This window comes from Strigops habroptila, chromosome Z, assembly GCF_004027225.2.
Source record: "Strigops habroptila isolate Jane chromosome Z, bStrHab1.2.pri, whole genome shotgun sequence".
NCBI classification, from domain to species: Eukaryota; Metazoa; Chordata; class Aves; order Psittaciformes; family Psittacidae; genus Strigops; species Strigops habroptila.
The window spans coordinates 73,988,745-74,012,017 of NC_044302.2; the positions used below are offsets into that span (position 1 = coordinate 73,988,745).

General features: G+C 44.4%; 1 protein-coding gene across 1 annotated transcript in view; it reads right to left on the reverse strand.

Moving 5' to 3' along the window:
- The window catches only part of DMRT1 (doublesex and mab-3 related transcription factor 1), a 56,580-nt gene that overhangs the window by 20,073 nt on the left and 13,234 nt on the right, over positions 1 to 23,273 (reverse strand). Inside the window, exons 3-4 of the mRNA XM_030512958.1 lie at positions 14,348 to 14,631; positions 4,669 to 4,831 (exon numbers count right to left, since the gene is read on the reverse strand). Coding sequence (XP_030368818.1) covers positions 4,669 to 4,831; positions 14,348 to 14,631 — 447 coding nt within the window. The remainder of the gene's footprint in view (positions 1 to 4,668; positions 4,832 to 14,347; positions 14,632 to 23,273) is intronic.

Here is a 23,273-nt window from a genome sequence, read left to right on the forward strand (position 1 = left end):
TTCTGTCTTACGCAGGGAGATTTTTTCCAACATGCCCTTAACTGTGAAACCACTGCAAGAGGCTCTTTATGGAGCTGCCCCAGTTCGGGCTGACTTCTCCAACGGTGCAGCAGGGTTTTTCATACAGCATCCAAGCAGAGAGACAGGAGGCTGAGTCTTTAAATGCAGACCCTGGAAAAATCTGTGCCACTTTGACTTCCACAACTGTAAAGCTGGGGATATCAGTTATTCAACTTCTAGAAAGGACAATGAAAAGGTGTTTTGGAAGTGTTGGAAGCTGTTCTGCTGACAAAAATCCTGTTACCAGAAATGTTCTTCATAAGATGGTGTCTGCTGATTTACACAAAACTCCTGATTTTTTCTGTATCAAAACAGACATTTTTTATCAGTTTTTCTTATTTGTGTTGACAGGAACTTCAGGCTCCTGCTTTACGTCCAAGCTGCAAATACAGCATGGCTACAGTGCTTCATTACTTGTGTTTCCAACCATCCTGACACTTAAGACAAGAAAACAAAAATTCAAATCCATTCAGTAACTAGAGTAACATTTTCAGTGCAAGCCATCTCCTTGACCCCTGGCACAGACACACAGAATAATTACCTCAACATTTCACATAATGATGACAAAGCAGAGTTTTTATTCCATGCCGACTTTAAGACAAGGTAACTACTTTAAAATCAAAGATGTCTGCAAATACAGGGATGTTTCTCTTTTGCATCCTTCTATTTGAATGTTAAATTTTATGCCACTGCTGCAAACCTGGAAAACACTCCCATACACATAAGCAAATGCTCAACTTCTACTCAGTGGAAACAGTGGACCAGGAATATGGATCCAGTCCTGATCCAAGCATGCACTTTCTGGCTCTCTCAAGCTAAGGTCTTGTGCTAAGGTATTTCACAAATCTAAGTGCAGGACAGGCTGACTCAGAATCAGTGGAAGGTGCTATCCAATTCTGGGCTGTGAGCAAATCCTAAAAACAGCCCCTTTCAAAAGAAGGGGGAAAAAAAAAAAGAAAAAGAAACTGTCCCACAGCAATCAAAGGGAATAAGGCACTTGGCTTCTTGGAGATGAAATACTGTGTTGTGACCCATTCTAACATTCCATGACTTTTTCGCACAAGGATCTCTCAGCTTGGCTTCTTCCAAAAGACAGACATGTTTTAAAGCATGCTTTTCATGCACAGGGATTGATAACGTCGTCTCATACATCTTTTCCTCTCATTGGTCTTGCACAAACAAGGAGAGGAAAAATCTTTTGAAAGTACACAGTACAAAATCCCTCTCCTAACTAGAAATTACTATATAAAATTTACAACCTGGTGAATTAAGAGAGCCCTCTGAAAACAATTCTTTTGCCATTTATCATTGGTTTATCTTCTTTTTCTCCTCACTTTTTTCCAGTTTCAGCTGGAAGGGCAGCAGCTGTGCCCAGCTGGAAGCAAAACCCCATTACTTAGAACCACTTCAAATTGCAAGGAGGTTGACTGATGGTGTTTTGCCATTCAGAAAATGTCAGCCCATTACTATATGCAACACACTGTGACACGGTATGACCTCATGTACACATGTCAGAAGCTTCATGAGAACTTTGCATCATTCATAAAAACAAAGAAACACCAGTGGTCTGATAGCTCATCTCTCCTCCCTTTCAATATGACTGGTCTAAGCAGGCAGTTAAATTAGCAGAGCAAAATTAATGAAAGAGTCTGACTGGAATACTAACTGAGATAATACATAAACTAGCAAAACCTCTACAAAGCTGAAGTTACAAGTGAAGTGAGGGTAACAGACTGCATGTGCTGTAAGACCGCTTCAGATGTGTGCTTGGGAATTCATTTTGTTAAAGATACAAGTTTCTGATATTTTGAAAATTCAGCTGTGAAATGAACTTCTTCTTCTGACCTGCTGGTCTCCTACACCTTCCTGTAAAATTTCTGGATTAACAATACATAAGTCTTCACATAGATCTTAAAAAATAATCAGTTATGGGCTTGATACAGGAGTTGTTAGGTGAAGTTTTGCAGTCTGCACTATACAGCAAGTAAGATTAGATGATCCTAATGTTCCCTCTGAACCTAAAATCTATGAACATGTATTCTTGGAATGAAAACAAGTCTCTCAGAATGGTTACCACTTCAACCACAGAAAAGGAAGAAGTAAAATACAATTTGCTTATTTAAAACATGCACCAGAGTTGTCTTTAGCAAGTAGCAACCAGTAACCCTGCAGAAACATGTCATCAGGCTTCATACCAAGCAGTCTAGGATTACACAGAAAGTTCAGCCCAACAATCAATGAAGGAATGTATAATGCGTCTTTCGCATGAGACAGCACTTGCAGCATGGACAGTCAGGACTGTGGGGAAAGGGACCACCCTCCTCAACACACAGGATCCACTGCTCACAGCCTGCTGGCTGACTCAGCCCTCGCACTGATGACAATAAAGAGGTAAAAAACCTCAAACCCTCTGAGGACTGTGAAAAGCACCCAGAAAGAAAAAAGTCATGGGAGTGTAAATCATTGACTAACAGCCTGAGAATATTGTTTTGTCTGTAGCTGGAAAAAGTAAAAGCAGCCACCTCCTTTAAGAACATGCATAAGGAAAAGAAGCTTCTAAGAAGCCTATTAAATGGCTACGGTCCCGCTCACATGTTCAAGTTTCTCACAAAAATATTGGTGCCTCTTTTGCCCACTAGCTCCCTGCTATGGAAAATCACTTCTTCAGAGTCTGGAAAATGCTGTTTGATCTCAGCAAATTACATCTCACTGCTTGTCGGTTTCTGATTGATGGTGTAACTTAGGGAACAATATCTGTGTGTGGAATACTGTCTGGAGAAGCAGTCAGGGATTATTGAAAATACAGTATTTATGCAGTTTAAAAATCAGTGGCACATTGTGCACAACTTTTTCTAGAGTGATGAAAAATCACTGGAGTGCATTTGGGAACAAAGGGTATAAGGTCTTTTGTCTATTTGAAAGAACACTCGACTGGTAAGACTTCTTAGTGAGTTAGTAGTGATGGATGCAAGAAAAAGTGTCAAACACAGTTGAGCATAAAGCCAACTGCTTCTCTGACCAATGGGCAGAAAGGAAAACGTCACTGTTCAATGGTGGTCAGAGAAGAGGGAAGAAAATAAAATTGAAGAAAAGAGAAGGAAAATGAACCAAGGATCACTGATTTCTCTAAGCCATTTAGAACTACTGAAGAAGGAGGAAAAGTCTACGGTTTCATCACACCACGAGTTGTTTCTTCATCTATCTGATATGTCACAGGTAGTTGGAAGACTCTCAGGAAACAGCCATTCTGAAAGAGCAGCCACCTCCTCAGCATAAATCGTTGCAGTTACTGAACTCAAAAGCTCAGTTCTGATTTACACCAGCCACAGGTAGGACTTTATACACACCTCAGCACAACACAAATGCAACAGTGCAATAGACACCAAGACGTCAGCCACAGAAAGACTGTGACTGGAAACAATTATGGAACCTATGCTACATACAACCTTCCATCAGATATAAAGAGGAGAAGATTAATTTCAATGTATAAGTGCATCAGAGAAGCAAATGAGGATGGATGCTGTTGCCAGTGGTGTTACTCTGTGGGTAAAAAAAACCCCACAAAAATTTGGCAGATGTAAAGTAAATGAAGAAATACTTCCCACAGACCCTGCAAAATTAAAGTGCCAAATTCATTGACTGATATAGTGAGATAAAAAGTGTGAAAAGCTTATGGGAGGGTTAGCTCCATTCACGGAGTGAAGGTCTGCTGCTGGGAACTGAGACAATGGTTCAGAGGCAATCACCAGCTCAGGATACCTTTGAATGCTGTCAGAGTGTGAGGGTTTTGCACATATGAAGTAGGATCACCCTACTCTTTCTGTTTTTCTCCTTATTTCTCTAGCATCAGTTACTGTTTGGTTCCAGAGACAGGGAAGCAGCTCAATGAAGCTGGTGTACTCCAGCAGGCCATGTTAATGCCTGTGGTACACTCTACCAGCTACTGGAGCAAGGGAACAAGAAAGGGAGAGAAATATTGTCAAAACCACAGGGTAAATTCACCTGGAAATTATTGCAGATTATAGTAATCCTTAGGAGAGCCAAAAAGCCCTGGATATGAAAAGAAAAATTTATCTGCAGCAGTTTTAAATTAAGTAACACAGTGTGATGAGCTTGAAAGTGAACAAGAAAGCAAGTCTGCAAAGGGCTTCATGACATGGTTGAGATTCAGGAATAATCCCCATTCATGGTTCATAAAGAAGAGGAGAGCAAAGGCTTGGTGGGAGGCCTGTGGAAAAATCATGGACAGCATTTCTGAGAAGAGAGGAAAGATAATTCTGTGGTTGGGGCAAAGATAATTCTTCATTCCTGTGAGGGAGCCAGCTGGTGAGCTTCAAAGACAGCACCTCAACTGACTCTTCATGCAACTTAGAGACGTACACAGGAGAAGAAATGTACAACCAGCTGCATTCCTGAACCACAAGACTTCTTAAGTACCAGGTCTCACGACTGCACAGTAACAGCCCTATGTTGTCACAAGCCTTCCAGCAAACAGCCACCACTTTGTAAACACTTGCTCTCTGATGCCCTGCTTCCTTCCCAGCACAACCCACACCTCCTGGGAGCCCAAGGCAAAGTGGTCCCAGACGCCCCGGTGCGTGCACTTACCTCTCGCTTTTGACTCTGAGTAGGAAGGGATGTCCTCAGAGGTCAGGATTTGGGGGAGGCAAGTGGGAGCACCAACACCCTGTCCCAGGTAGGAGGCGGGTGGGTAGTAGGAGCACATGCGGTACTGGGAGCTGACAGCGTGGCGGCTCTCCATGCCCTTCACCTGTAGACAGAAACAAACAGCAATCTGTGAAAGCTGAGCCCCAGCGCCAGGCGGGCACCCCTTGCCCCACACGTGCACAGGGGTGAATGGAAGTAAAATCCTGACATGCTGGCCTTGAGTTTTTGCTTTGGTTGGCTGACAGCACGCCCACACTGCTCAGATACAGGCAAGCTGGTGTGGGATGGGATGTGACCTAGCAGCAACAGCACTGGCATACCTCTGGCTGGTTTATCTTACCTCAGCTGGAGCTGCACCTGGCACACAAACATGTACCCTTCACTCCAAGGAGCTTCCCAACAAGTCGCCTGCTTATGGCACAGGTAACACAACAAGAAGCTTTCCAAACCTGTTCAGCTGCACATACCCAGTGTCAGAGGTGAAGTGTCCATCCAATCCCTAGACCTCCCCAGAGACCAACCCATCTAAGACTGGTGATAACTGCTCTGCCAGAGACCTATGGCATGCCTAAGGAGGACAGTCCTACCAAGTGGCTCCCTTGGCACACGCTCCACAGCACCCGAGCAGTGACACACACACACACAGATACATCATTTCTTGCAACCCAGTGAGATGGAAAAATACTTTCCTGATTTACTCAGAGAAACCAAGTTGTGGACAGACTACATGAGAAGCCTTTAAGGGAGCCACAGCTGGAGACCAGCCGGCAGGTCTGCTGTGTCAGCGCGGTGTCCACCAGACAACCCCTTCTTCCTGCAGCAAAGCTGGCAGCACTCAGAAATCAAGGTTTATCCTACTCCAACACCCTGGTATAATCCAAACTGATAACCTTATATTTCTGCTTTATGAAAGAACTACCATCTACTATTATTTGTTCCAAAGCCCTACAATGTAATGTGGCTACAGCGCTCTGAAAAAATGCAGCCAAACACGTCACAAGATTAAGATTTTCAACAGGAAAGGTCTCCCTGGTCTCCCTAAGTCTGTTGGGCAGTGAATGACTGCAATATGGACAGCTTCCAGGCAGAGACAAAAATCACAGGTATAAAAGTAGCAGTGCCAACGGCGAGCAGTGTACGTCCAGATGTCCATCAGACATCATCTTTGCAAGCAAAAGTGCCTCACAGCCTCTCCAGCCACATTACACCTCAGAGGAGCTCTGCCTGCTCTGCTGTGCGGTGCAGCCAGTGGTGTGCGAAGCCCTGCTCCTCAGCCCTTCCCAGGCTGGGAAGCTCAGAGCTGGGGAGCAGTGGAGGCACAGCGTGAACCTGCTGTCCTTGATGGCTGTCCCATGCCACCAGACACCCAGGATCTGTTCTGGCAGAAGGAGTCACTGGCACCTCCAGCAAGGAGCCAGAATGCAGTCACCCCTTGTTTTCCTGGGGCCCCCTGAATAACTCAATATTCATTTTATTATGCCCAGCTGGAAATAACGTGGCCCAAGTCACGTAAAATCCTGTGGGTGCTCTCTGAAATGGAGGGCAATATCCCACTTCCCACGTGGAGCTAGGTTTACAGTGAGATTAAGTGGCAAGGGAGAGGGGTGGCTGTTTACAAGGAAGCAAAGCACACCTCTGCCTGTCTTCTGACAGCAGCACAGTCACATGTATTTGCACATGTACTGAGGGATTGGCAGGACATGCTTTTTTAGTCTGCGAAAGTCCAAGTTTTTCTATTATAATTCAAAGCAGTAATTAAAGGTAATTTTTTTACCATTTGTACCCACTGCATGCGGAGAAAGCTCAACATGCACTCAAGTTTCATTCAAGATAAATGGTAAATTGCTTTTAAAAAAATGTCATATGTCATCCCAAGGAAGCCTGAAATTGAAAAAGCCACTGACACTCCTCTGCTGTTCTGAAAACGGCAGCCTTCTCTTGGAAACAGACATCTGTGCTTTGCACAGACTTCTTCAACAAAACCCAGGCTGCCTCTGCCCTGAAATTAGCAACACGAACTGCCCAAAAACTCGGCCCAAAGGGCATTTTGCATCTGCACATCCACAAAGCTCAACAGCTCTAGAAGTACTTGGGGGAAAAAGAGTGAGCGAACTCCTCTCTGCCTGCTGTTTTGAACACACTGTTTTCTCTCCCTCAGTGGGGCAGGGCTGCGGGCAGCAGCCACAGTCCTCACATCCCTACCTCTCCCTTGTGCAAGTGCATGTGTGCACACGTACAATGGAGAGAAGGTCTCCTGCAGGAGACAGCATTATTTCAGCTGTAACAAAATGGAGGGATCACTCCCTAGCACTTAAATGACCACGTGCATGCTTCCTCTCCCCGTGGAGCAGATGCCGTGACCTGTTTCCTTTCAAACCTTTTCTTAGGGTTTTTCTCCATTTCTGAAAAAAACAACCTACCTAAAATCTCTGGATGCGATGAGTTATTACTACTATTATTAGTAGTGTGTGGTAGCTGGCTAGCAAGAGACATGTTTTATAATCTTATTACCCACACCAAGTCTATGAACCATGGTTCGACCGACAGCCACAGGGTTGGCTCTGCAAAGAATATGCTGTGTATTAACCGCTGAAGAAAATCTAAAAGCTTTTGGTTTTGTTTTATTAAACTGTTTAGAATACATATGCAGTAAATCTGAACCATAAGGTTTCCTTTTTATAGTGCTTAGCAGTCCTATTTTACAGTAACAATAAAAAAACAACCAGTCGTAAAAATTCTTGACCTTAGCACTGCATTAAAAAGGGGGCTTAGGAGATCACTACCCCATGAGAAGAGGCATTTGCTCTGTATTAACTCCTGCAGCTCTGGACAGTCCTTGCATATTTTTGCATGCCAGAAAGGGAGATAAAACAGCCATGAGGAGGCCATGAAATATTCGTATTATTTCTAACTTGGGGCAATTCGGCTTTCCAAATGTTGCAGCCAGGTTTGGGATCCTTCCCTGGGTCCTGTTCTGGAGGAATGCTGGGCTCATGCTGGGGCCCTCTGGTGTCTCCTCCTGCCTCCCTCACACCTTCTAGCCCTACAGCAAGGCCAAGACACGCAGGGGTTAGGATGGCCCAAAAACCGCTCTGGTTTGTATCACTGCAGGCTACATGCTGGAAGAACAAGGCATGTTTTAGGTGAGGAACTGCTGTGGAGGGGAAGGGCATGCACTTGCTCTTTGCAGAGAGCAAGCTGAGCTCCTGAGTTGAACTCCTGTACTGCTCACATCCCCATCCAGCCACGCATCGCTTGTGCCCTGCCCCAGGAGCAGGACTGATTCACCAAGAACCACACTGACTTCAGTGGGCAACACAGATCACCAAAGAAACACATTTGGCCTATTTAACGTTTACAGGTTCTCCTAAACTGTACAACACAGCGCACATTCAGTAACTTCTTAAAGGATGTACTGCAAGCAACAGTGGCATGCATAGAACTCATGAGCAAATAAGTATGGCCTGATTAAAAGGCCATGCATGCAGTGAAAATTCTTTCCCTGTTCCCTTGAAAAGCCAATATAAGGAATCACGGAAGCAGCTACAGCTTGCCCACAAACATTCAAGCTGGAAGCAGGATTTTTCCGTCATTACAGCAGTACCCAACAGTGACAGAATACACAGCAAAAGACAGGGAAGTACAAAGAAAAGAGAATGCTCTTGCATCAGTTCAGACCATTCTCATGAAAAAGCTTTCTCAAGAGCTGTTGCAAGAGCAACATAAAGCGTCTCCTTTTCCAAGCTCCTGGCAATGTCTGCATAACCTCTACATATCTTCTTCATGGAGGAGGCAGGCAAAAAGTTTTTCTTCCAGCTCTGGAGACTAGAAGCAGTCCTGCCCTTCCCGGATGATTTATTCAGATAAAATACCTCCCAGGTAGATGTTTTATTTTCAGAAGCCGCCGGCTGCAATCTCCTTGCAAACAAGCCAGTGTTACTCTTAGCAGCACCTTACATTTTGCAATTGATCCTGACCATGGGGAGTATTCCCAGAAAGGACAAGTAGCAGGAGGTTGCAGATGCTAATCCTGGGCGGCAGGGCTGCAAAAAATTCAGAGCAACAGAAGAGATGAAAGTACTATCCACTGACTCTGCCACTGGTGTGCCTCATGGTCTGGGCCAAACCACTTCACCCAGGCTTTCCGTCCTTCTGTCTCACCCATGACTCACCAACAGATGCTTAAACCAAAATCAGTAACTATGGAAACACCAGAGAAAATCTGTTAAAAGTTTTAACATAGGCTGCTCCTTCTGCCTTGATCTTAGCAATAAAGTTAGCTTTACGGGGCATAAAATTACATTTTGCATTTATGTGTCACTGACTGCAAACAACAGAATTCACAGGTCATTTTTTTGGCATGAGGTGACAAGGCATCCACTGGGCACCGCAGTGGGAATCCAGACATCAGGAATCTCCACTCTGTCATCTGTGGGCTGTGTGATCCTAAGTACTTCCCTGCCTCAGTCTCTCCAGCTGTAAACCAGGGTTGCTGTTACTCTCCCACCTTGCGACGCTGCTGCACATGAGCTGGCCCCGTACAACTACTGCTGCACTAACGCTGCCCAAGGTGGCTTTGTTTCATTCCTAAAACCAGCTAAGCACATTTTCCAGCATGAGGAAAAAATGAGTCTATGATACCCTGCCTTGACTTACTTTGATTCTAGCATAGAAAACACAAGAGACATCTATATCTGTCCCTCCTTGATAGACAAACTTAATTAACCTTTGCTATTCTGTTCCAACCTATTCTTTTAGACAAAGGCAGTGACCCATAAACAATATGTTACCATCAGAATCTCAACTGCGGTGACACCTAGAGATATAGCCCTATCAGCAGTATCGGAAAATAAACCGCTTAGATTAGCTCCTCCACGAAATATGGATTCCATTCATGTCACACATGAGCTGTCAGAAACATTAGGATACTTTTAGCATAAATCTGTAGTGTGAAGGGTATGTTATGAATACAGTATATAATACACTGCTTACACATAGAATTGGGATTGCGTTGGGTGACTTGTGTATATACATATATATGTGTAAATATTTACACAAACACACATTTTACACCTATTTCTGGAGAGTTACACCACACATTTCTGTAAGAAGTCCAGGCTTATTGGAGGAAAAACTATGCCAGAAACTAGAAACAGGTTGTGGAAGTTGAAAAAAATTCATCTTTTTTTACTAGCAAGCAGCTATTCCTAAGAATTCAAACTGCTACCTGCTCTATCACGGCCACGCTTTTCTGGATTTAGTAAAAGGGTTTTATGATTGCTGCTTTTAAAGAAATCCTTAAAAAACAGTTTTCTACCTCAGCAATGTTAACTATTTCACTGCCAAATAGTAAATAAAGTTTCCATATGAGAAAATATGTTAAAATTTCTCATAAAATTTCCCCGTCTGACTCTCACGAATACTTATTTCAATTGTTTGCTCTAAATTGGTTTAACGAATGAGGATACTGGTTTATGCCAAGGTGCATTAAAAAAAAAAAAAAAAAAAAAAGAAGAAAAGTAAAAACCCACCTCAGAGCATGAAACAGAAATTGTATGAAATTCTGAAATTTGTCCAAAACCTTTTGGCCAGCCTTAATCTTTCTGCAAAGCACAATGCCTGGAGTTACCAAAGTTACGAAGAAGACACAGCCACTGGTTCCCAAGTATGGGGCACATTCTCTGTCTTGCAGATTTTTAATGGTCAAAAGAGTTTTAACACTTTTTGGGAAGGACATGGGACTCACAAGAAATCACGATCGTCCTTATGCAGTATGTCACATACCAGCAGTTTCATGGCCAGCTTGGAGAATTAAACCTGATTAGACTTGGATATGTCCATCCAGGTTTTACTTCTGTTGTGGCAGAAAAGACTGCAGTCACCCCATCATTTTGCAGTTGCTGTCCCTAACGCGGGTTGCAGTGAGACTGATTTCAGAAGCAGCTACTGCCAGTGTATGCCACAATGCTCTGACTTGCAGTACTAATGTTGGTGAACCCATTGAACTGTTAATTGGATTGAATGCACAATTATGAGAGCTTCAAGGGAGGGTGCAGACACTCACACAGAACTGGAGTGAAAGGAGATGCACAGTAATCACCACATCTGCTGCATTTCCTCTGCAACCAAGGACTGCCTTTTCTTCAGGTGTTAACACTAGATGTATCTGATTACCTGCCTTACAGCTGGCAAAAGCAGCAGGATATAAACGACTGAAGGGTTCTACACCAGAAGTATTATCTTCATTATGCTTATCAAATCATGGCGGATAGAATTTCTGGGATAATTGTATACCAATGAACAAAACCTGCACACAAATATCTGAAAAAGTTGCACCTCTATGAATCTACTCAAGTACATGAGCTTCAGCAAAGAACAAAGGCTAATGAAATCTGACATTAATCTACATTAAGGATTCAGTGATTCAGTTTATTTGCCAAGGCTCAATGATGCATTAATCCTCATCCCATCCTTCACACACTCACACATTTTCTCCATGTCTTTCTCCCTTGCTCCCTAAATTCTGAAACAGCAGACAGCTGGGCTGATTAAGGCCTTGTCTGCATCCACAATTGCATCATGCAATTCTCCTTGTTTGCTTAAAGTTACTCCAGGACAAGCGAACCTCCACCAACAGAGCCTGGAAAAGGCGGAGGTCTTGTCTACATGCCTTGAACTAGGATACCTTCCAGTGAGCACACGGGTAGCTTATGCAAAGAAATCCTCCTGTCAGCTCGCAGCTTAGGCAGCTGCCCTGACTTGGTTACAGCAAGCATCGCACAGCTGCAACTTTGGTAAAGAAGTAAAAATCAAAAACCTCGATGAAAACAGTTACAGCACTACCACTCACATGAGGAGACTCACTTGTACTGGAAGACTGTTAAGAAAACCTGTGCATGTAAATAAACAAACCCAGTCAGTACAGGCAGTCCAACAAAAATCCCTGTGTAGATACAGCTACGTGTTTCCTTTGGAGAATCAGCCTGCATGGGTTTGCCACTAAACCCCCCTAAAGGCGTAAGCAAGGTCTGATTCCCTTTTGTGGATCACTCTTTGAAACTCTCCTGTAACTCCTTACTGTGCTTGACAGAGAAACTAATTCATCCTTCTCCATTTAACACTCTGTTTCTGTGACCTTCTGTCGCTGGTAAACTGCCACGTGCAGAATGATGTTTAACTGCGTGCATCAGCTAAGAGCTCGTTTCCCATACAACAAACCACCTTTAGTGCCACACAGTGTTTTTACAACATTGGCACCACTGTACCCACTGCCTGCAAACATTATCTAGCCTGGCTCTCACTAAAACTTTTTACGATTACCTGTGCAATGTAAGGCTGTCATAACATATGCAAACCCCATGATCTGTAACTCTTCCAGCAACAACAATCCTTCTTGCAGATCAGCCTGTGAGAAACAGGTTAGTTACATGACACCTTGAACTACACTCTGCCCGCTAAGCAGGAGAGGCAAATCCTCGGTTGAGGCCATTTAGAAGCTGAGGAGATGTCACACTGCAGCCAGAAAGCCCTACTTCTAGTCTCTCTGCACAGACAACTCATCAGAACAGCACTGAGAGATCCCAAAAAGTTTGGCCAGGAGAAATTAAAATCTCAGGTGAGGTAAATCACTACACTCACTTGGAAGTGACTAGAACTATGTGATACACCCCGCAAGCTGGGAATGAACAAACAGCTCCTGGAGCCTGCTGGCGTAAGGGAAATGGTCCTTTTTGACAACAATCACGTCTTTTTTCCTTAATTACCTTTTTGGTATCCCACTAATTTGAGAGGCGCTTAAGCAGAAGATTCTGCCAGATTCTTACAGATTCTGGAGGGACTGAAGACAAAAATCCATGCAAAAGAGACTACAGTTTTTACTTCTTTAAGGCCTGTCAAAGGTCCCACAAGAAACAGGGAATCTCACAGTGAGACAATGGACCCTCTAGCCCCGAACTTCTAACATATACAGTCTAGTTTCAAAAGACAGACAGAAGATGACAACAGAATGGAGAGGACAACATCTTCATGCCAAGGTTTAACATCTTTTAACACACCCTCACATATCTCTTTCTCAAATACTATGTGCTACGATAGTCAATACCTTCAATTTACTTTTCTTTTTTGCAAGCAAGTAAAATCACGTAAGTTTCTACTGGCTGGAGGAATGGTGAAGTGTGGGACTACCCGCTTGCAAGAACATCATTTTCACAGGACAAATATTGCTGCCCTCACTTGTGTTGTGACAGTGTCTCCGAGCATCTACTCTGCAGTAGGCTCTTACAAGCTAGGTACTGCAAAAACTTCAGAAGAAGAAACTTCCCATCTGAAACACTCTGCTGTGATGAGCCAGGTTAACCAATCAACCAAAATGAAAAAGCTGAAAAAGCACTGGCACCTCACCTTATTATCACACACAAAATCCTGTCCCAAGCTTGCCTTGACTAATTCTCACCCTGGCCTAATGACCAAATTCAGCAGCTAGAGAGGATGCCTCTGCATTTTCAGAAGGTCCTTTCCATGAAAAAAGCGTCCAATGATATGATAGCCTCACTGAAGGTGATGTGTACTGCTGCAGTAATTGTAATCACCCTTGTCTTAGTTCCAGCTTCTTAGTATCAGAACTTAAAATGCTCTTTCGGCGTTGGTCCCTGTGCCAGAATTGCTAGAGGAATTCTCTGTCAGCAAAGGGGACACCCCATCTGTTCCCTTCAGAAAGGAGGTTTTGGTGGACATTTAATCTTTCATTGTTGAGTGGTTTCGTAACACAGCCTTTGCAGAAAGCAGCCTGCCCCCTCTTGATGCTCTACAGAAGAGATCTGCCCTCTCCTGCCCTTGAACAAGGGACATGGGGCATAGAGATTCTCAGACAGTGCAGCTTCCCCAAGTTCAATCTCAGACAGGAAAGCATCACTGCAGCCTCAGGGTGACGGAAATGGCTCCACTTACTTTGCCAAGAATCCCCTGCCTTGGCAGATTTCCACTTCTTCCAGTCTCCAATTAGTAATAAGTTGGAGGCTACAATTATCAAGTCTTAGAGTGAGAGGGCTCAGTTGGTTTTATACCCTAACTAATGAAGTTAGTTACAGGCACAGCCTGTAAACTGAGCTATCCAAGTTCAAATCGCAAACCCTGGAGCTGACACTGCCAGAACACAACATGCCATGTCACATTCAACTGACACTGACCAGCCCACCAGCATTGTCTCCTGGGTCACTTCAGCGCCTTGGATGTGAACGATAGAAAAGAACAGGTTCCTGAAGAGGAAGGCCTCTCAGAAATGATACCTGAAGGTCCCAGAATGCTATTTTGGGTAACGCAGTTGGACTCCTTCTCCAGAAAACAGCTCATAATCGACTATGGCATAACTCGAAAGACAAAATCAAGTGGGTGACCTTTATCTGTGCTTCTGGCAACCTACCTATACCTGTATCATTGCTTTTATTGTGCTCCATCATAACTGCCACAGCTAATTTTCCTAACATGGGTCTTAATCCCACCCAGAAATATGGTTCTGGTTTCGCTCTGCCGTGAAATCAGCAAACAGGAGGTTAGAATCAGACCTGAGAAACAGGTTACCATCCACCTCACTCTTCCCAGTAATACCTCTGTAACATCATACCTGCCACTGTTTTCCTGACTGGCTTGGCATGTAAGTTGCTGGGAGGCTTCGAAGGCTGTTTTTCATGGCCGACCCTACAATTGCACCCCCCGTCTCACTTGAGGAAGGCTCACTGGCCACTGCCATTTGGTACTGGGAGTAGTTGTACAGGTTGTTATAGTAAGGATACAGGGACGGCTGGTAAAAACTGCTGTAGTAGGTGGAGTCGACAACCAAATCAGACGTGCTCTCCAAGTGCCCTCTGCTGGGGATGGAAGGGATGTCCTGAATGAGCATCCGCCCCTCTGGAAAAGAAAACAACAAGCCATTATGAGACAGGAGGCTCCATGAAGACCATTACATTTCACCTGCTGATGAGCCACTACTCCTGAAGGCTGGACAGAGAGTAATAAATAGAAAGAGGGGGGAGCTGAAAAGGAAACATGGCTGGGTGTTTGACAGAAACTCATATGGACTGATGTCCACTCAAAGCCTGATACCACCACCCATATACACCACAGACTGCAAAACTGGAAACAAAGCCAAGTGCAGGTTAAGATGATGTTATGAGTCCTCATGCAGCATCAGCTGACCTGCTGATGATTTACACCAGCTAAGGATGCAGCCCCCTATTATTTTTCTATTGTAGCAGTGTGCCAAGTCTCTTTAAACTTCTTGTAAGCAGAAAACCTCTAGCTACAAGACCCCTCTCCAGTCAGTTTCCTGCCAGTGAGAAGGCACTTTCTGAACAAGCCTCTGGAAAAGGACAAACAGCCACAAAGCCAAAAGAAGCTGCAGTAAGGAAAGCACCCCATGATCAGCCAAGGTGTCTCAGAAACCCACATGCTACCTCTGAATGAGCAGAGCAAGGCCTTGCCCAGCCTTCATACCCAAATTTAGCTCCTGTTTACCTACAGAATCACAAAGCAGAACAAGCTCCCACACCACTGGCAAAAGAGGAGGAGGAGGGGATTGCTCCTGACTTGCTGCCTGCACTCCGGAGCGCCTCCATACTGCAGGCCAGCTGTCTGCACTCCCCACAGGCTGTCCCCACAAGTGTCTGCCTTCCCTGGTGTTCCCTAGGGTGGGGGTGCTTCTCAGAGGATGTTTCAAGTCCCATTTTCCTCACTCTAGCGTCTAACAGTGCCTCGCGACACTTGCAAGGATGAAAAAGGAAGATGCTTGTTGGTACTGTGTCACAGCCAAGCTGTCTCTGACATGCTACATCAGCTGCCTGGCTGAGCCAGGCACAGCAATAAACTGCCACAATCTTGGAAAGTCTAACTACATGGTGAATACACATTTACATATTTAACAAGGGAGCAACTGTAAATCCTGCCATCCCTGCAGCTCTGGTTCTAGCTCATATCCCTGTTACTCTGCCCTGCACCAACCCCTACAAGTGTTTGCAGCATAATGATCCCTTCTGCAAGGAGCTCCTGCTCTTCCTATGATGTTGTCTAACTCTACCAAGGAGGAGTAAAGGATGTGGCCTAAAGCATGCTTGTTAGCTCTCAAAGGTTATCATGTGGAGATGAAGCAGCATGGACAATAGGCACATATGAAATAACATCCCCAACAGGGTTGCCAGGCAGGCATTGCCTGGTTTGTTTTGCATCTTTTGGTATATCTGTACCTTGGTTACATACCTGAAAAATGAATACAGTGGCATTTACCAGCTTCTCAGGGTCATGGTAACAGCTTCCAGTGTACTACCCATTAGATCAAATTATTGGTTTTACCAGTTACTACCATTTCCAATGCAATTCTGTTTCACTTCCGCAGCTGTAATGAAAGCTGTCTGCGATCATGGATCCTTCCAGGTCACTAAATTATACAGTGCCCCCATTCAGCTCTTGCTGACATTTTGTTGACATCAATGAACTATACCCATTTATTAGCAGAATGTTTTATGCCTCCTGCACCTGATTTTTCTGCCCCAAAGCCCTATGTGAGCGAGAAACAAGTCAGCTGGCCTTTTTCATTGGGAGTACCTCTTAGATTTGTACACAGAACAGAGGAGTCCACAATGCCACAAAAGACCCTTCACAGTTTTTTAACTTTCATATTTTTATGATATTTTATGATTGCTATTATTCTGCTTCTGGGCAGGCCTCTCTCCAAATCCTTCTGCCAGTGTCTTTGATAAAACCAGAACTTAGACCACTGGCACTGAAAAGCCAGAAGTCCTGATAAATCACAGCACAAGCCTGGCTCAACTCCCCAGATTTATCTCCCAAATAAAGCTGCAGTCTAATTGTTCTGCTTTTCATAATGTAAAATAGAAGCCAAATGCAAAATTCTCCAACACGTTCCCTGCTGGGATAGAGATTTCACATGAGACAGAAATATGCAAGGCAGCCAGCCACAGAACTTCTGCCAGGGCTATGCTATGCTGCACAGATGTGCAATTTCTTCTGAAACCTCTGCAGTGTCTTTCCACTTGCAGTGCACCGTAAGAAAGGATAATACTTCCCACTAAGAATGCTAGCACCAGGGAGATGGGGCCTCTACATTTACACACGAAAGGTGAGCCACCCTGAGGTGTCAGCAGCTAAACTGAAGAGAAGGAGAAAGTAGCAGGTTTTGCTGCAACTTTTGGAAAGGTCTCATGCACTACACTTCCTAACATGGGACAAGATGGGCTAGGATAGAACAGAGACCTGCCCACAGCTACCTATTTTTACCTCTTATCTGTGGCTGGGGCTACCATCATTTGCCACAAGAGGTGCAAAGGGGTTGACCTGCTGCGACCCACTTCTCCTTTATCTAGCTGCACAACAGGCTGCCTGCAGTTCAGTGCTCAGTGTTGTTATGAATCCACCAGAATGGTCCTCTGCTTCCCTTCTGCTGTTCCTCCGCTCTCCAATAGCTTCTACAGTACTATCAGCTGCTCTCTCAAAACTCAACATTGAGTTTGTAGAGCCATTCACCTGCTCATTCAGCCACCCATGCACCCATACACATAAATCCATGGGTGTCAGCAGCCTCAGGCATTTTTCTCTTACATACACAGCATTACAGAATCCATGGTCCTCGTAACATCCCTGGCACACAATCCTCCTGAGCTGCAGCCACATCACAGGGATGTGCCCCAGCAGATTAGCAATAAAAACAGGAGCCATGGGAAAGGGGAAAGTTCCCAGTGAAGGGACAGACACACCGAACTCCATACAGAACAAGGACTCCTGCTGCAGTGATGGAAAGACAGCCAGAGTTAATCTTCCCTAAATCTCAAGCCACATCATGCTTCTGAAGATGGAAGGACTGGCAGCATCTGACAAAGAACAGGAGAAAGCTGCCACATGCTTCAACTGACACTTTCCCCTGAATTCAGAGGATGAGATTTTCTTTGATGTCATGGTTTGGGACAAGTCTCTGCTATTTTTCTGTAGCATCTGAAGATTTGGTGCATCACTTGGGAGAAGACAGACACATCACACAAGACATAGCTTCATGCCGTCTGGACTGTGCGCAGATGTTAGGTCAGACTGGGTCAAAGCACTCACGGGTCATTCTAAACTACTTGCAGTCTTCCACCAGCCATCCTGAGGGAAGGATGCTTCTGGACTGCTGAGCAGGTCTTTGGTGACTCTGGCATACAACAGGTCAAGCGCAGGTCTGCAGACCGGCTCTGTTCTTACCCCATCCAGCCTGTCTTAATCATGTCATCTCCTACTACTAATGCATACATCATACATATGCAACACATATAGAGCATACACAACTGTAAATAGATGAAGGGGAAGGAGTTTTGCTATTAACAGAGAAAGCCCTGTAAAAGTCTTGACTTTTTTTTCTGAGCAATGAAAGCTCAGGAAGAAAAGCAGGTCAGACCAGCCAGTACCTACGCGGGGTACCTTCAAAGAAGTGCTAAGTGCCAACGGGAGCAGAATTAAAGGCCAAAGAACACTGCTAAACTGTCCTAGCGATAAAACAAGGCACTTGGAGATCTGCCCAGAGAAGACTTCACGTTTATCGTATGCCCAGGGGAGTTTTTGCCCTATTTATGCCAGTTCTCTCCAGACGAAGTGTGATAGCTAGTTGTTGTGCAAGCACACCACTCCTAGGCTGCAGCATCCTCACGCACGACCACCATTTGCAGAACAGGGCAGGTCTATGGGAAGCTGTGGCTGTAACTAAACTTTAACTGGGGTTCCTCTCGCCTCCTGCCTTTGGAGTAATTCTTGACTCCTACCTACAGGCTGAACCTTCCCACAGCCTCGCCTCTGGTCACTCAACAAGCAGGGTGTCCTCCTCAAGAGAGGCTGTCAGCCTATGGCTGCATTTTTCTGCTGCCAAGGAGAGAACAGGAAGGTTAAAAAGCAGCTTTCAGCTGTTGCTGTGGTTTGTTGCTTGGGTTTGTTTGCTTGTTTGTTTTCCCAAATGTAGTTCAACACAGCTAAATGGCTCTCCTGCCAAGGAGAAAGTCCTCCCCTGCCTCAGAACTTGCCACATTACAACACTTGCACATGGCAGGCAGCCCTGAGGTTCGTAGCTCTAAGGGGAGCAATTTTCAAGAGGAATTAAGCTCTCAACAAGGCAACTGCTGCTGTACCATCAGCCTCCCGCTCTGCCCCTCCACTTGCCCTTTAAAACCAGAGGGCTGCTGCAGGAGCCGGGCTCATGCCTTGGCTGTCTTCATCCTTTGCGTGGAAAAACTGGGAAAAGCTCCTGGGTCTTTCCCCTGCCACTACACACAAACTTTAACACTCTGCAAGTTGCAAACAGGACACAATTAAAAATATGGGACTGAACATGTACAAGAAGGAACAGAATTAGAAGAGCAAAAACAAGAAGAGTGGTTAAAATTCTCACTCAGTTTCTGTAACACCCAATCTACAATGTAGGGCCATCAGAAGCTCTCCATGTGTGAGCAAGACTCTTGCAGTGAGACAACAGTTGTGCCCTTGGATCTCTAAGCTCTTTTCTATGTCTTTACTAATTCCTGCAGAGAACAGATGCTACTTTTTTTGCACTAGGTACACAGTGTGAAATATGGCCCACTCTTTCATAGAAGATCAATATGATGCACGATAAATACTGTTATTGATCTTGCAGTGCTGTAGATGACTCTCCAGCTCTATGGCATATTAATAGTAGTTAACCAGTAATTCATTTCAGGATGGCTGGGATTTTCTTCTAAGGAAGGTGAGTTCTCGGGGTCAGTTACACACATGGGTCTTACACATTCAGTAACCTATGGGGGGCTCCTGCCTCCACTTAGCAGAGTATGGTGAAAAACAGTGGTCCAGTCCTCACTTAATGTAAATCAGTCTCAGACCATTTACTTCAATAAACCTATGGCGATTTACACGAATTGCGGATACGCATGGCAAAATCAATGCAGAAGCCAGTCTATAGATCATTCTTTCCCTTCTTAGTTTTTGGGAGGAAAGAGGAGAAATGTCAGGGAATTTGCAGGAATTTCTATTATTATCTCCATCCCAGAGATGCAAATGTGTTTTTAAGCATACGCACTGAGAAATACAAACACTGAAGTTCTGTTTGTAACATTCACTCATTCTGTATATAAGGATGTGGTATTTTCTATTCCTACTGGTACTGTTAAGGGCCCATAATAATACATTTTATTATATGCTGATAACAGTAATTTAAACATGCCTCAGCAAGCCTCTAGTGCTGAGGTCAAATGGTACAGAGTCCATACTATCAGACCTTCTCAGCATCTAAAACAGGGTGGTAGCATAGAACTGCCTACTGGCAACTGGATCACACTCGGCAATTTGGGGGAGAATATTAGTCAGCTTAGGATGGACACACACCAGGAACAGTTGTAAAAATCAGGATAGCACATACAATCACATTTCAATGTCTGGGAGTATGCAGTGGCATGGTTGAATTTACTCGTGTGGCCAAAAGGCTGATTAGTCTCCATGTGATTGTATATTTTAGAAAAGGAATTGCATATGCAGCGTGGCAACTGCCCATGTATATTGACTTGGGTTCTTACATACACGTATGATTAGCAGTTTTTACTTCTTCTATGCCTACAGAGGCTCTACATGTACATAGACAGGCCACCGAAAATGCAGAAAAATTGTGACTACTCAAGTAAAACGTTTACTGAAGGAGCAGGAAGGCATAGCCATTGCCCAGTGAGCAGCATTCAGCTTCTGGTAGTTTACATTTCCTGTAGTTTTCAATTCAGAGTGACGGTTTCTATCACTGCAGTGTTGATATTTTCCTGCAAGCCAGCGTCTGTGGCAGGAGACATTAAAAATTAATTATTCAGTCAGGAAACATTTGTCTTCAGACCTCAAGAGTCTTGGATCTGTACCTGACAATTTCCCCTTGCTCAGTATATAAAGCATCAGTACACTCCTATTAACTGCTTTGGCAATATTAAGTCTTGCAATGTTTTAGTTCAGTTCATAGCTGGCTTTGAGGTTGGACAGTAGCCTTGAATGAGGCCGGTGTGAAATCACTCCCTAACACCATAATCAGAAACACTAGAACAATATGTTTCTCCCACCAGACAATCATGACAGAGCTATTTCAGATGTCAAAGAAAGCTGGCACCATTACTTACTTTCTGCTGAGACACTCTGCCTCCCAAGGAACAAAACCTGCATGCTTGCTCTGCTTTTGAGAGGAGTATTTTTGTTCTCTTCCCGTTAGAAGCTGCGGATTATCTTCAGCTCCAGCGTTGAACTTTTAGCTTGCTATAAACTTAATGTGCTAGACAATGTTCATTCCAGGCAAGGCTGTGGGGCTGTGTATTTTCTGCCACCCCCAAAAAAGGCCATTATCTGTAATTACCCATTACCATGCATAATTATTTTTTCTATTCTAGACCATGATCCCCAGGACTTTATGCTGTTACAGCTCACTGCACTATTTTATCAAATTTGTTAAGGAAGCTTTTTTGACCTTTTGAGCACTTGTCACTGCACGTACAAAAGCCAGCAGTAAATTGTCTAAGCATGTAGTGTGTGATTATTTGCACCCTGCATAGTGATAACGCGCAAGATATTATACACTAACACCTTCCCTATTCCCAGTTCCTGTTTTAGCTAAAATGAGAAAAGGAAGGAAACCTCTTTAGTAAGAGAAGGAAGGGAATGGGAAGAGGCTGGAGAATCTCAGTGGTAATTTGAGGAACAGGACAGCAACACTTGGCTAAGCCCAAACATCAGGCTCTGGAGAAGGTCCCAGCTGCTCTTCTCTCCAATGTCACCTTTTCTCTTTCTTCTCTCCCTTCCTAGAGTCTGATTCCACCATTTCATCTGATTCCACCATTTCATACCTGTGAACTTTGCTGAGCCATACTCTTTCACACAGAAACCCAGTTGCTGTTCCTTCAGTAAGCAGAGAGAGAGCTTTAAATACCCTCTCCTACCAATGTACAGCTTCTGCCAATGCAGTACGGGTTCCTAAAAGACAAATTTGGTCCAATAAGAGATTCACGGGGATTGTCCTTTATGGATACTGATGTGAGTGCACAAAGGACTGGGTTTTCATCTACGCTACCCTCAAAGCCCTCAGCGAAGGACCAGACACTGACTCTGCATCCCAGTACCGTTTGTTTTGGCTAACAGCTTCACCATACTACAAGTCCACACACTATGTCCCTTTTCTTCAAATGGACACTGGGATGTGTCAGAGAGGAGGTGTAGGGTCTGATTCCTTCTCACGAAAACGAGAGCTGACTCACTGAATCCTGATTTTTGTTTTCCCCTTAATCCTCTTTTTATCAATATTCTCCCAAAGGTGCTTTATCTTAAAACCTCTCTTTTGGATGCTTCTGTGTATAAAACTCTTAACCCACACCCCTACCTGAAGAAATACTTAAGATATTATTGTTTAGCAAATTCTAGTAAAAAACCCTAATTTTAATGCTTTTGAACTGTGTGATTAAAAAACCTTCCCAAACACAAGAAAATCTGAGATACTTTCTTGCCATCACGACAAATAAAGGTACTCACTTGCACTAGAAGTGCACAGTACAAATTACGATAGCACAAGGTATGCAGAATCAGGCCTTTCAGATCTGCCAGTGAAAGCCTCCTCCATAAAAGCAGATGGAAAAAACATGGACCCTGGACTCCTGAAAGCATCCCTGAATTCAGACCCTAAGAGATGGCCACCTGAGCCACTGCTGTGAAGACAAACCCTCCTCCATGTTCCTCCATTTTGCAGACCTCAGGCCATCAGTTTGTGCTGGCTCTCAGGCAGCAGGGAGGTGGAGACCTTAACAGTGGTACAAGGAAGAGTCAGTCTTGTGAATGCAGAGAAGACTCTGCATTCAAGATGAGCCAGCAAACAGAAGTGCACAGCAGGGTCCACAGAGAAGGGGAGCTTGCACTCGTACCCCTGTCCCGGAGCCCCATTTCTCAGACATACAGGGATGTCCTACTCGCATTCACCTATGGAAAACCATCTCTGCAGTCCTCCCAACTGTTTTGATTAGAAAGCTTTTGAGGAAAGCATGTTTCTTCCTCCCTCCCCCAATTGCCAACAACACTACAGCCCCATCTCAAGCTCAGACGTCAAATCCAGCAGTTCTTTCTCCTCCTTGTTTGAGACTGCCTGCCTGAACAGTCCTGGATGCCCAGCTGTGCTCTGACTAACATCTATTAGAGGGAGAGGTCAAAAAATCTGTTATCAGCCATATCAGATGCGTGGGCTAAAAGCAGCTGTGTCTTCAGGCTAAAGAGAATAAATCATAGCCAAAACAGCTTACTGTTACTGCAGTCCATAGGTATCTCTCTGACCATACCTAGGGAACACAGTTGCTCAGCAGATACATGCCTTTCCTCTCAAAGCAGAAAGACACATTAGAAAAAAAAAAAGGGAAGGGAAAAAAAAATAAAAAAATGAAAAAACCCCACCACGTGGTCCAGCAGCTCTGAGCCTCTTGCAGGCTCCTGGCCTCTTCCTTGGAGTTGAAGTGCACAAAGACTGATCTACCTCCCACCTCCTT